The sequence below is a fragment of the Acanthopagrus latus genome, chromosome 15 (assembly GCF_904848185.1).
Source record: "Acanthopagrus latus isolate v.2019 chromosome 15, fAcaLat1.1, whole genome shotgun sequence".
NCBI classification, from domain to species: Eukaryota; Metazoa; Chordata; class Actinopteri; order Spariformes; family Sparidae; genus Acanthopagrus; species Acanthopagrus latus.
Genome location: NC_051053.1, coordinates 15888769 through 15901951, shown reverse-complemented (window position 1 = coordinate 15901951; position 13183 = coordinate 15888769). Strand labels below are relative to the sequence as shown.

Genomic DNA, 13183 nt, shown 5'->3' with positions numbered 1-13183 from the left:
ACACTAACCTTCTGGCAGCAGTTTGTTAATACATCTCTCACCTTAAGACAGAAAAGTATGGAAAGGTAAGTATTCATTTCATCAGCAGGAACTAAGATTTATCTGTTGTCTGCAGTGGTCGAAAGTAGAATAAGTCTGCAGTAACAGCACCACTCACCAAGAGCGAAGCCATCCAGACAGGCAGTGATGGTGTCTACGATGTGTGGATATCGGTCTGAAGTTGGGTTGGACACACAGTTGGACAAGCAGGCAGACAAACTGTTTACGGTTCGCTCTTGTAGCCACACTGGTACTGAACTTAAGGCACTGAGGAGAGCAACACAGAGACATGTTACATAAAACACTGTAAGGCTAGAAGTAGATACTAACTGGCAGAGTTAGACGAAACTTTTCAAGTTGGGGAAGTCAGCCATAATTTTAAGACTCCTAAGTTTTGGGTCTAAGAGCCATTCACAAAGCATTTTAATGCTGCAAGTTGCTACTAATTCAGACCATTTACTCCATCATGTCATTATATTATTATATCGTAATGAACATTCAATACGTTATTTCTTGTCTTAAACTTGCCTCTCCCACTTTTTTGTCTGGGAATTTACACAGATATTAAATTTACATTATGTTGAGACAAAGACTCAAGACAAAGATTCTATGATTCACCATTTAAATCCTTGTTTCCATTTGAATGCAAATCTAATCCATTATGGGAAGCTGGTCGCCTCACTAGCAAGTGACCACTGAAATTGGCTTAGAGGCTGTGTTCTCGATGTCATTTTCTTGAACAGATGTGTTTCAGACTAAGAATAATCAAAATCTGCCCTGAACCTGGCAACGGCACGTCGTAGGGGGTTCTTGGCTTGCAGAGAGGTGTAGACCAGCGACAGGGTGTGTAGACAAGCCTCTAAAAGAGCTTCATCAGGCTGTTCTTCAGTCAGCACCTCCAGCTGTGACCCCGCCTGGTGCAATATGGACACACAAGGGTCATATTCTGCTTAGTGGCCGTCCATATAATTTGTTGAATAATGGAAACATGATGCTTTTATAGCGGTCACATTGTTAAATCTCACATTGTTTCTTAAACCAACCTTTTTAACCAGCTGGATCTGCTGCACTGGCTCTGTCAACTCCAAACAGGACTGCAGGGTGTGGGCAAGCTGCCTGACTCCATCCTCTCCTCCATCAATAGAGAGGGATGCTGGGAAAGATCACAGAAACCAAAACTGAAATATTATGCCTAATACTAACGTATTACTGGGTGCACACATCTGGATTAAGTGCACAGTTCCCTATGTTGGCATGGAAGCACCAGCTGGATTGATGTCATGTCCTTGTTTTGTTAGCAACAGTTTGTTGCTTTCATGAGTAGTTTGGTCACATTACCTATCAGCTTGTGCAGTTTGTCCTCATCCAAAACCACAGCCTCCACTTTGGCTGTCTTCTTCTTCACCACCATGACTCTGCCCTGTGTGAGGAGCACAAAAGACGCATTGTCTGTATGCCTATAAGTGCTAAAACAACTTCCCAGCTGAGAAAATATCTGAGACATGGCTTTGTTATAGTGTGTACAGACTAGACCCAGACTATACCCTCACACCTGATTCTCTCTCTCTCTCTCTCTCTCTCTCTCTCTCTCTCTCTCACACACACACACACACACACACACACACACACACACACACACACACACACACACACACACACACACACACACAGAATCATTTTATGTCCACACTGTATGGTTTCTGCACATTTCGCTTTACCTTGGCTACCTCCTGCTGCTAGGACTGATGTTAGCCAACTATCGCTAGCTGTCTAGCACTGACTCTACGTCTAAAATTTAAAGACGAGACAGGCAAAACAAACACTGAAGCAATAAAACACTGAAACGCTCACAAAGCACAAACAGATAAATAAAAATGTAAAGTTAAATTTCAGTAGCGTTCACCTCAATTCAGCATGTGGTTTACTCAGCTCTTCTCACTCAGCTTGTTACTGTAACTGAAATGAAGCTAGTCGATAAAACATATCAACTTCCGGTAAAAGATATTTCAGAATAAATTACTTTTCAAACACCAGTCCCAAAAAAAATGAAAATGCCCCTTGTATTCAGCTTTTTGCTAAAATTTCGACTTTGAGTTGTATCTTATGACTAAAATAAAGTAGCTGTGCACAAAATCAGTGGTTGAACAAGCTTTACAGTCGTCCTTCAATTATATAAAAATGTAATTTGAAGCCTTACTTGTTTGACTTCCTGTCTTGTTCTCGACAATTAACAGCTTGATGGTCCATGCTGCACATTTGAGACGTCACTTCCGACAAATTGACTCATATGACGGTCGGGCCATAAAATAGCGCTCCGGCTTGTCATTGGTGTGGATAACACGTCAATCAAACACAGACTGTGAGGTGCTGCAGCACAGGACACGCCTACCGAATATGTGATTGGCTGTATAGTGCGAAGCCACGCCCTCTAAATCCATCCCGTCTCCAACTTTTTGCCCGAGAGCTGAAATGACATCCTTTTGGAAAGAGAGAAATTCCCCGTTTTTACTCATGAATTAGAATTTTCTCCACAAGAATGACAGCAAATGTATAGACGCGTGTGTCGACATGGCGTGAAGACCCTTGTGTAGTTTCTATCCATCAGATATTATCACGGTAAGTCGAGGAACTTTGATGAAAATTGCAGTTTGTTTTTTTTTTAATTAACGTTAAATAGGAAACGGCGGAGGATAATTGGAACTGTTTTAGCTAACGGTCCGTATGTAACAGTTAGTAAGAATGGTTGAAACGGTGTTTTCATTCACCTGTGGCACAAATTAGGTTTGCTGAGTACCAGTCTCTCAGTTGTCCGCTATTCGGTGTTAACAGTGACGTGAAAGTTATGATAGTTGAGGACACAGTAGTCCGTATTGTTTCTCCTTACTCATTAATTCTCAGTTTTTTAAGCGAACAACTCCACTTGAGCGCCACTTGAGTATTTTGCTAGCTGGTGTTAGCTTTGTCCTCAGATATATAGCACTAAAATCTAGGCACCAAAAAATACAGCACGTTTTGTCAATTAAATGTCAAAATATGACCAGAAAAACGTACATCAAAACTGAGGAGTTATCAATCTCTTGAAATTCAATTGAAAGAACCACAAATAATTTAAAGATGCGTTTTTGCCTCAGAATGCCTCATTGTTGACTAGATTAGATCTAATTAAAAGTAAAACTTTTTGAAGAATTCTGACAGTGGTAAGAAAAAATACAATTTAAAACACATTTTAAAACAAATTTGATCTCAACGTTTAGTCAGTTACTTTAGTTTCCAATGAGAAGTGGATTTTCACCACATATTTGTAACTCATTTAAATACCTAAACAGTGAGTAATAGAGGTCTTACAATTTGAATGGCTCACGAATACATCACCAGTCGAAAACACAGGGAAGCTCTCAGACAGCACATTCAGCTCCACTGTCTCTTTACAATGACTTTACTCAACAGGAAGTCTGGGAGAATGGGACAAAAAGAAGCTCAGAGTCAGGGTCCAGGGGTTAAATGGCCTTTAATGTTTTCCACCAACCACATCCTTTTATCATCACTGTGGAATGACGCCTGGGCGAGAGGGAATAGATGAGCATGCAGACAAATTTTTATCTTCCTCAATCAGAAAGAACTAATAGGATCTTATTTACAAGAAACGTGAGCTTGTTAATTCCTCAGAAGACTGACTGAAAGATTCTTCCAACAAACCACTGGGAATAAAAAAAAAAATACCCTTCTTAAAGCACTACATAACAAAAGCACTTTAAATATGATAGTAAGAATATTACTGTGTTTTATGTTAGTTTAAATAACATGTCTTTAACTAAATTCGTGTCCATAAACTAGACTATAAAGAGGATGAGAGAGGGTGGTCTACATAGTAAAACTTAATTAGGCTTGTAACTTTAAACCTACTCCTACATTGTGAATCACAACAATGCATTGTAAATTGATGCACATTTAAATGATACCTTGTATTTTAAAATGTACTTTGACAACATCTTTTTAGTCATTTTAGAAATGGTTATGTATAATATACGAACAGTTATTACTAATCCTTGACTTGTAAGGCATGGTTTTATATTGGTATTTGCAGGCCATATATGTCATGTTAAATTCATTGCCTTGACTTATTTACGTTGTTTTGTTTTGTGGGATGAGAGCTCTTTTTTCTTGCCTTCTTTCGTCAGTGTTTACCACAGCAAACAGGCGACAGAAATAAGCCTGTGGAAACCAGTTTATGGCCTTCCTCCACACATGTTTGCAGTCTCTTTGTGAGGAGGCCAGGCTGGTAATGAAAGGTTATTACTCTGGAGAGAAACCCGGGCTTTCTATCTTCTTCCCCCTGTTCCCCTCTCCTCTGTCAGAGATCCTCATTTGCCTCTCTCTCTTTGTCTCTGTCTCTGTCTCTCGCTCTGTATTTACTGCCTGTTTTCCTACCATCATGCTGGAAAACATGATGCAAGACCAATCACGATGAAGGTATCGAGGTGTTTTGGAGCAACAGTGGTGTTTTTCTGTTTGGCTCAACTAAATGATACGCCCACTGCCCACACTGGTCCAGCTGGGCTTGACCGTGGAATATTTCAGGTGTTGGCTGGTGGCAAAACATCTGCACAACAACAAACCCTCTGTCTGTTTTTTTTTCTTCTGAGCGTCTACATATGTTTCTGCGTATTCAGTTAGAGAAATTTGGTACAGTATGTTGGTTTGTAAGTACAAGACATTAAAGTTCTATCAAAAACCAGTGACATTACTCTTTCCCCATCTGATAAGAATTTTGCTTTTAGATGTTTTATTACAGAAATTATATGAACGTCATGACGAAAATAGCCTAAATTATGATACTTACGGATGAAATTATAGTGAAAACAAATTTTCCCCTTTCAGCTTGGGAAGCCTTGAAACCCCCATACAGACCCCCGACCCCACTTTGAGAAATGATTAATTCACTTCTTGCCTGAAACCATTATCCATCAATATGCATCAATCCTCATGAGTTTAGAGTTTCATACAGTTTAACCTGAAGACCTGAATATGCTCAATAGCTGCATAAAAAGGACTTTGATTGTCCTTGGGGAACCCGTCTTTTGCAATTTCACCGCAGTCCCTTGTCAGCAATCATTCACTGCTGAAGGACCATTGAGCAAAACACTGAATCCCAACCAGGCTCAGGGACAGGCACTGCCAGCTGACCCTGAACCCCAATTCCTTGTGGAGAGGGAAATGAAAAGAAAACTATCTAACAGGAAACATATAATGGGATCTGTCTATGTAATATTATTATTATGTGTATCACTGCTGTGTGTGTTTTCCAGAGGCTCAGACGGTATGGCGGAGGGGGAGGAGGCCATGAGCCAGGAGGATTGGAAGGAGAAGTGTATCGTCCTGGAGGCGCTGCTTATGAAGTTCAGAGTGCAAATCATCAAGATACGTGAACTCACTGCTGACAAGGTTGGCTCAATTATACTTTTTTTCTGTTAACCTTAGAGCCCAACAGTACTGGATTTATGGGACTTATACCAGCACCAGTATTAGGAAGCAAAAATTATCTGATATCCGTATGTCAACTGATATTTTCATATATGCAGAATATTAGCATAAATACATATTTTGTTTGCAGTTGAGATCATTTATTATTATTATCAGGTGTTATGGAGGCAGAACATTGGCAGTTAACAGTTTAACAATAAAGTTTATTGTCCAAAATAACATCATTGAAACATGAGAATGTAATAGTTATCAGTTCCCCTTAGCATCCTTCTCTGCATTATGTTCTGCATTGTTCTACAGATACTGTTATACTCTTACTGTAATATCTCTGATAGGCCAGTAGCGGCCAATTAATATAACACAACTGGCGTTATGGAATGCATTGATTGATTATAGGGCTGCTTGAAATGGGCAAAAATCATGTATTGGGCAGAAATTGTTTTTGTGATATGATTCATGATTAGTGCGTGAGGATCATTTTTGCATCACAATTTTCATTTTCACTGAAAACACTATTAAAGTGGGGCGGCTGTAGCGCAGCGGGTAGAGCAGGTCGACTAGTGATCGGAAGGTCACTGGTTCAAATCCCAGCTCCGGGCAGGGCTGAGCTGCATGTCGAAGTGTCCTTGAGCGAGACACACCCCACATTGCTCACTAGTGAGGGCCCTGCGATGAGCTGGTGACCCATCCAGGGAGTACCCTGCCCTCGCCCTGAGACAAGGCTGGGATTGGCTCCAGCAGCAACAACCCCATGGAAAGGGATAAGCGGTTCGGACAATGACATGACATGTCATGACATGACATGTCATGACATGACATGACACTATTAAAGTCATGATGATGTGACATTTGTTGGAGTCTGAACCAAACAAACATGTTTTCTTACATGTAGAGAACAACATTTGTCGGCCACTTTTTAGTTTTTGATAATATTTTGATTAATCGTGCAGAGTAATTCATTTATTTAAAACCTTGGAAAATGCGTTGAAGGAGAACTCTCATTTATGGCGGTGACAAGGTTCAGACATAGACTACAATAAAGTAGATACAGCTAAAAAGTCAAAGAAACAAGGAGGCAGCAATTAAGAAAGGCAACATGGTGCAACGCTAAAATTGACAATTTGACTGAGAAATACCAACAATAGCAGAGATGAACAAGTACATCCTTATCTGTGTCTGTATCTCTTGAACCAGTGAAGTTATCTGTATCATATCTGCACTCTGAATGGGCAGACTGGAATTGGGTGGGACTTACCGGAAGGTGTTAACAACTAACTGTTGCTATATTTATTATTCATCTGAAAACTATTTATAAAACAGACTCAGTTCTATGTTTTTGATTACAAGATCAAGAGAAAGTGATCCGAATATGTTTACTGACAGAACAGAAGTGATGTGAACAAGAAACAGGAAAAAGCCAGGGAAAGTAGGTTTGTCTTTTATTTTTGGTTCACACTGATATTATAGGATTAAGAACAACCAAAACTGTGCAGATTTATAGGTGATACATATGTATGTGGTGATTTGGACTGCCTCATTTTCCCTGAATGACCGAAATGCGCTTTGAACAGAGAAAGAGGAAGGAAGAAGGAAGAAGAGGAAGACAGTAAACAAAGTGGCAAAAGTTTATTTATGATGGATCAGATTAAACTCACATCTGATGGTTTTATTATTTGTCATGGAATAATACTGGTGGTGCTGTTATTTTGGTTTACATGGGTGGTTTGTTTAGCCCTCAGTGTATTGATTGTACAGAAAGACTATTTCATCAGAGAGCCATTTGTTTCACTGTCCCATGAGATCAAATCACTGCACTGATTGCTGTTGTTGGGGTGTTTTGTGTTTTGGTAAACCACTCTGCATATCATTAGAGATGCAATAATTAGCTGATTCATTGAAAAGTCTTTTTAGTCATAATTATTGACCAACTATTTTGATAATCTTGTTTCAGTCATTTTTCAAGAAAAATGTGAACCATTTGCTGTTTCCAGCTTCTTTAGTTTGAGGACTTGTTGCTGTTCTTTGTTATTTATGATAGTAAATGAAGAGTCTTTAAGTTTTGGACTGTTGGTTGGTAAAAAGAGGCACTTTGAAGATGTCACTTTGGGTAAATTAATGAGCAGATTAACAGATAATGAAAATAATTGTCCCCCCCTCCTCAATAACGGCAGACCTCAGTTGATTTCTGGGGTAGCTGCTAGATGATGAAGAGAGGACAGGAGGAAGCATAATTAGCTGAATGAAAAGCAGGTCTTACTGTTCCCTCTGCTGTTACAATCACTCTCCACCAGACAGAGCTGACAAAGGACAACTAATCTCAAGTAAAATTTGGACAGTGCACCAAAAACTCAGCCAAAATAAGAAAGTAGTCGACATGTGGCCCTCATGAGTACATTCTCCAACAGAGAGCTGTGGTGTGTCTGGTGGGTACAGTGCAGGCTGTCCCTCCCTCCCAGCTTGCCAGCACTGGGCTGGCCCAAACTGTTCAGTGGCCTAGATCTGAAGCTGCTCTCCAGGGAGGCTGATTAGAGCTCTAATGTAAACAGCAGTCTGACCACAGGGCTCCGCCACGCACTGCATGATGGGACTGACCCAGCTCCAGTCAATTACAGAGTCAATGTAAGCTTAGCTGGACAGCAAAACAAACTCCTGGAGAGACTTGGAAAAAAGATTGGCTTTGGTGGGTTTTTGCAGCCCACGTAGCACATGTGAAAGTCTCTGCTGCCGTATCCATCCTGTTTGGCAGGTTGAATTTAACTGTGTTTCCACTCAGCACTGTTTAACACACCAGGCAACTCAGAGTGACGCAAATGTGTTTTCAAGAGAAGACTCTGCACCACTATAAAGTTATGTAATTCACCCCAGCTTCTCCAGCTTAATTTTCCTTCTTCAGTGGTATTTACTAAATGTTAGTTTAGTAGATTGGAGCTTAGTTGCCTTGTCTGCCAGTTTAAATTATTAGAAGTCTCTAAACTGGAGTCAACACCTCATAGCCCTCAGCCTATACTACTGCTTTTCTTAGGACTGTAATATGTGATGTTTTTGTAAATCTGATGAAGAATAGCAGTAATCCTTTACCACACACTGATTTCCCAAAGATCAAGAGTTCGTCCAGAGTTCAACCACAGTTCACTGTGTTTCTCAAGGACAAATACTGACAAAAATACTTCTAGACCACAGAGTCTTCTAATTATGAAATGCAAATAACTGCAAAGATTCCATGAACCTGCCAGGAATTAAGCTGTACATTTTCCTGTAAACCCAAACTTTGTTGAAATTAATTGTCCAATATTGGATTGTTAATAAAAAAGACAAAATTCAGGTACAGTCTTGAAAAACTACGGTAGGATACACAGAGACTACACTTGAGTGCTGATATTTTTCCATCAGAATTAACACATAGTTATTTTCACTCATGTAGGTTTGTTGTGAGACTGACCCGTCACCTCGTGCTCACTGACCTCCTGATGCTATGAGCTCATCATGTTAACATCCAGAGCACTGCTGCTGTTTTTTTTCTTCTGTGGCTCCCACCGCCTCAGTCAGAGCTTGTTGTTTCAAAGCTGTGCGGGGGCGTGTGTACGTCACTACAAAACCCCCTAATATCTCACTGTGGAGGTTGCTAATATGTGGATGAATAAGTCATTTTCAGTGGCGATTATCTCTGTTGTTGAGGCCGCTGGTTCTGTGGTTGGTGTCAATTCATTGATGCAACTGTAGCGTTACAGTACCAAACATTTATAGCTGGAGTGCAGCCTGTATTATTTAAGCCTAAATGCCAAGGGGCCAGACTTTTACATTCCCCTATGTCTGACCTATAGAATACATTTATTAGCAACATTTTGATTGCTGTATAAATCAAAACAGTTTGCGGAATTTTACTTTCAACTCCTGATTGTTTGAGCAGTTGAGGATTAAAATGAGATACTTCTCCAGCTGATCAAGAATTGATTTAATCTTGCATCAGAATCAAATGAAATGACCTGAGCCAACTGGCAGTTTTTCTGCTGCTTGATAAGCAAATTTAATCAAATGATGCTTTGCAAATTATTATGATGTTTACAGTTTGGAGGGATTAAGACAGTTTCTTTAAAAGTCAGTATGTTTGCTTGTAAAATCTTTATATTACCAAAATATAAATGTTAATTATTGGAAATAATTATAATACAAATGAGTCTGTGTAATTGGGTCAGGTGAAAATGAATGGAAAATGATTCCGGATAGACTTGGCAGATTGCTGAAGTCCTAGAAAGCAGCGAGCGAGGATGGAGAGGAAATGAGAGGAAAAAGAAAGAGAGGAAAAAAATGAAACCTTGTGTAAAGACTGAGCTGCCCAAGGGAGGAAATACCCAGTTTAGTAAATAGTATGTGTGTGTGTGGTGTGTCGGTGAGGGAGTTTGCAGTTATTCTGTGTCTGCACGTGTTTGCAGGTCAAGTCAAATTCATTTACAGTCTGTTTTGAGAGTTTATTTTGCACAAAAGTGAAAACTGGTGTGGGTGCAGTTATTTAGGCGGCATGTTAGTTTTGGCTGGTGGGAGCTCCAGCTGTAACAGTAGGCTACACATCTCATTATGGAGACAAAGAGACCGTGTGTTATATTTTCTGTCAGCCTCCCCCCTTCAACCAAACACACTTGCTGAATATTTTCATTTTATCTCTCTGTCTGTGAAACTCACTCCTGTAAAGAATGTGTCAGTATTCAGAACTAGGTGAAAAGCTAATGATAAACGAACAGATTCCAACTCTTTTATAAAAAGCGGTCACTGTTAGTGTTAGCATCCGTTACTTAAACAGGAGTAAGTGGTGCATTGTTTGGGGACTATTTTCAGCCGCAGATTAATATACATGTGTTGCTATAGTGGGTAATTGTTCGTATTAATGAAGAAACATGTAAACAAGTGCAACAACGTGAGTCATTAGGTATTAATATACAGTGCTTTAAGCTTTGGTTTCATAGCCATACTTAATAATAACTAATTTATAGACTGTTTCCTATAGACATATCCTGTAAGAATACATACATAAAATACACAGTCATTTACTGTATCTCCTGACTGTACATACAGTAGACACACACCAAAACCACAGGGGTGGAGTGGCCTATTGTGGTTCGGTCTTCAGTGCTGAGTGATTCCATATTTGGAAAGAAACAGTACGTCCACCCTTCTTGGTAGGTGGGGTTCGCTTGCCGAAAGCTGACCTATCATGTGTCATGATATGACCTGTCAGTCACAGTCAGCATTCAGATTTATTTACAATGTTAGATTAAACAGATTAGATTAAGCATACATTTACTTATGGACGAGAGACAAGCTAACTAACGTTACAGTTTAACTGAGAAGGACACCATTAATTTACCTTTCGCGTGTATACAGTCATGCGCCTGTATGTCCTGTGTGTCAAAGGAGACCAGTTTATCCCTCTATTTGCCCCCAATTGTCATTTAATTGTATATATTTGACCATTAACAACCTCTAACTATAGTTTCAGGGTGTTGGTGAACATATGTGCCAGATAATAATGCCTAACTGTAACTGTATTTGGTATTAAACCTGTAGGTCAGCACCGTGTGTTGTAGCATCTACAGAAAGAGGCTTTGTGAGGTGGCTGTCTGCCTGCGGATGGAGCGATATGGGGGTGGATGGAGTTCAGGGGAAGGTTGGCCACAGAGCGCCAGTTGTGGAATTCCAGGAATGGAAGTTGAGCTAGAGTTTGGATCTGAACAGGGAATTGACTGCAGAGGTGATAGAGGGTTTTTAGAGCCTCGGTCACGTGTGTGTGTTTGGGTCAGGCTGCAACACAGGAAAGCAGCAGGAGTGTGTGAGTACATTTTTAGAGAGCAGGTAATGGACTGTAACTCTGCACTGTAGTGTAAACCTCTGATTGGTCACTGCACAGGATATGACGCACACACACAGGCCCTATTCATCCTATGTATAACAAACAGAAAAAGGAAAGCATACACAGTAGAATATCATCATCATCATCATCATCATCATCAGACATGTGTTTATGGGTTTTTATATGTTGTTATGTCTGGTGTATGTGCATACAATTGTGTGTGTGTCGTCTCCAGCAGTAGCCTACAGTATAGTTGATGCCCTGTAATTAACATGCTGTTCTCTGCCAGATGCTATATCTGTTTTTAGAGAGGCACATGTGGTTTGTGGTGCAGCAGACGATCTATATAGAGTGTATGACTGATTGTGCATGTGTGTGTATGTGATGTATGAACCTTTTTCATGTCTGAACTTAAAAGTCAGTTCAATTGGCAAATACTTTTTTAAAGTGAAAGTGACCTCTTTCTGTAGTCTGTAAGATCAAAATAATGTCAGAAACAGATGTAGATAATTCTCTCAGGAAAGTTGTCTATCTGTGTTATTGTTTTATTTGTCACTTTTAAGTTTGTATCAGCGTGAAAGGAGATAGTTAGTCACAGTATCTCCAACTGCAGACGTGAAAAAGAAGTTCCAGTGACATAAGTACACCCACAGGAGATGTATAACAGACATTTCCAGGCCAACTAGTAGAATCAGATTTCAAAATCATACTGAAATGTCAAGTGGAACCATTGGCTGTGTGAGGGCCATGCTGCCACTTTGGTCCAGAGACCGTTGTGCAGTGGAAACAGTGAGCGGCTCTTGCAGGGTGTGGCTGCTTTTGGACTGAGCTGGGTCCACTTCTCCTGGTCTCTGGCAGTCAACAGAACCAGGGAAAAACTGCAGCATGGCCATGCCAGTCTCCCCCAGCAGCTAAATACAGCTGTTGCCTCTTTACAGTTTGGTTATGGAACAGGGCAGCAGATGCATTATCTAATTTGTGTGCTAATTTGTTGATTTCTACAGTGCATGTAAAAGAACCACCAAGTACTGGCAACAACATAGAACATATGACACAAGTGTGTTGGCTCTAAGTCATTTTCCATTTCTTGAACAATCTAAAACAAGTCAAATTGCTCGGAAAATTAAGTGAGGTTTAGGAATTTGGGTGTAGGAATGCAAAAAAAAAAAAAAAACCTGAATGGAACCAAAAGCAATCTGTTTTTATCTCAAAACTGGCCAGAGATGAAATTCTTGAATCTGGGTCATCTTGATTTAAAAAATGTTTTTAATGCATCCATATTTGGAATTTGTAGTAAGAATAAATCTTTGTATCAAATATTACTGTAATCGAATAGTGTATTTCTATTTTCTGCTTCTTTATGCTTTCACACCACTATATTTTGGAGGCAAATGTTGTACTTTTTACACCTCCACTTAATTTATTTAATAATTTTAGTCACTCATTACTTCGCTGATTCAGATTATTCAGTGTTGAAGGGTTATGGGTATGGTAACACATACGCGAATGCAGGCGAATGAAAATTGCCCGTAGGTGTTGAATGTGGGAAGTCCAATATGTGAGGCACAGAGAACTAGCTGATTTGTAGTTTGCTGGTTTGTAGTCAGTTTAAGCGTTCAACCACTATGTCTACGCTATTGGTTGTGGCTGCAACTTGTCTGGTTGAAGTTGAACTCCATGCAAGCCAAGATGCAGATTTGCTTTCACCACTAAATGCAGGTGGTTTTTTGCCCCTGTGCTCCTCAAGAATGGAAGTGAATGGGAGGAGACTGTTGATTTTGTGTATGTGTGACTGCGGCCTTTGACTGAGGCATAACCACA

The 13183-nt window shown here is 40.0% G+C and overlaps 2 protein-coding genes across 5 annotated transcripts in view; one reads left to right on the top strand and one right to left on the bottom strand.

Moving 5' to 3' along the window:
* Positions 1 to 2022, bottom strand: part of thada (THADA armadillo repeat containing) — an 89879-nt gene extending 87857 nt beyond the window's left edge. For 2 of the 3 annotated variants that reach the window (XM_037124359.1, XM_037124361.1), the window contains exons 1-6: positions 1943 to 2022; positions 1378 to 1459; positions 1083 to 1192; positions 823 to 953; positions 158 to 306; positions 9 to 41 (exon numbers count right to left, since the gene is read on the bottom strand). In XM_037124359.1, the coding sequence (XP_036980254.1) occupies positions 9 to 41; positions 158 to 306; positions 823 to 953; positions 1083 to 1192; positions 1378 to 1450 (496 nt within the window). In that variant the 5' untranslated portion in view covers positions 1451 to 1459; positions 1943 to 2022. Of the gene's footprint in view, positions 1 to 8; positions 42 to 157; positions 307 to 822; positions 954 to 1082; positions 1193 to 1377; positions 1460 to 1757; positions 1867 to 1942 lie in introns of those variants that run through there. The other variant, XM_037124360.1, reaches the window with a different exon arrangement.
* Positions 2023 to 2466: 444 nt separating this feature from the next.
* Positions 2467 to 13183, top strand: part of plekhh2 (pleckstrin homology domain containing, family H (with MyTH4 domain) member 2) — a 28014-nt gene continuing 17297 nt past the window's right edge. For both annotated transcript variants that reach the window (XR_005079472.1, XM_037124855.1), the window contains exons 1-2: positions 2467 to 2655; positions 5346 to 5481. Coding sequence is in view for 1 of the 2 variants with exons in the window: in XM_037124855.1 (XP_036980750.1) it covers positions 5359 to 5481 (123 nt within the window). In the remaining variant the exon portion in view is untranslated. The remainder of the gene's footprint in view (positions 2656 to 5345; positions 5482 to 13183) is intronic.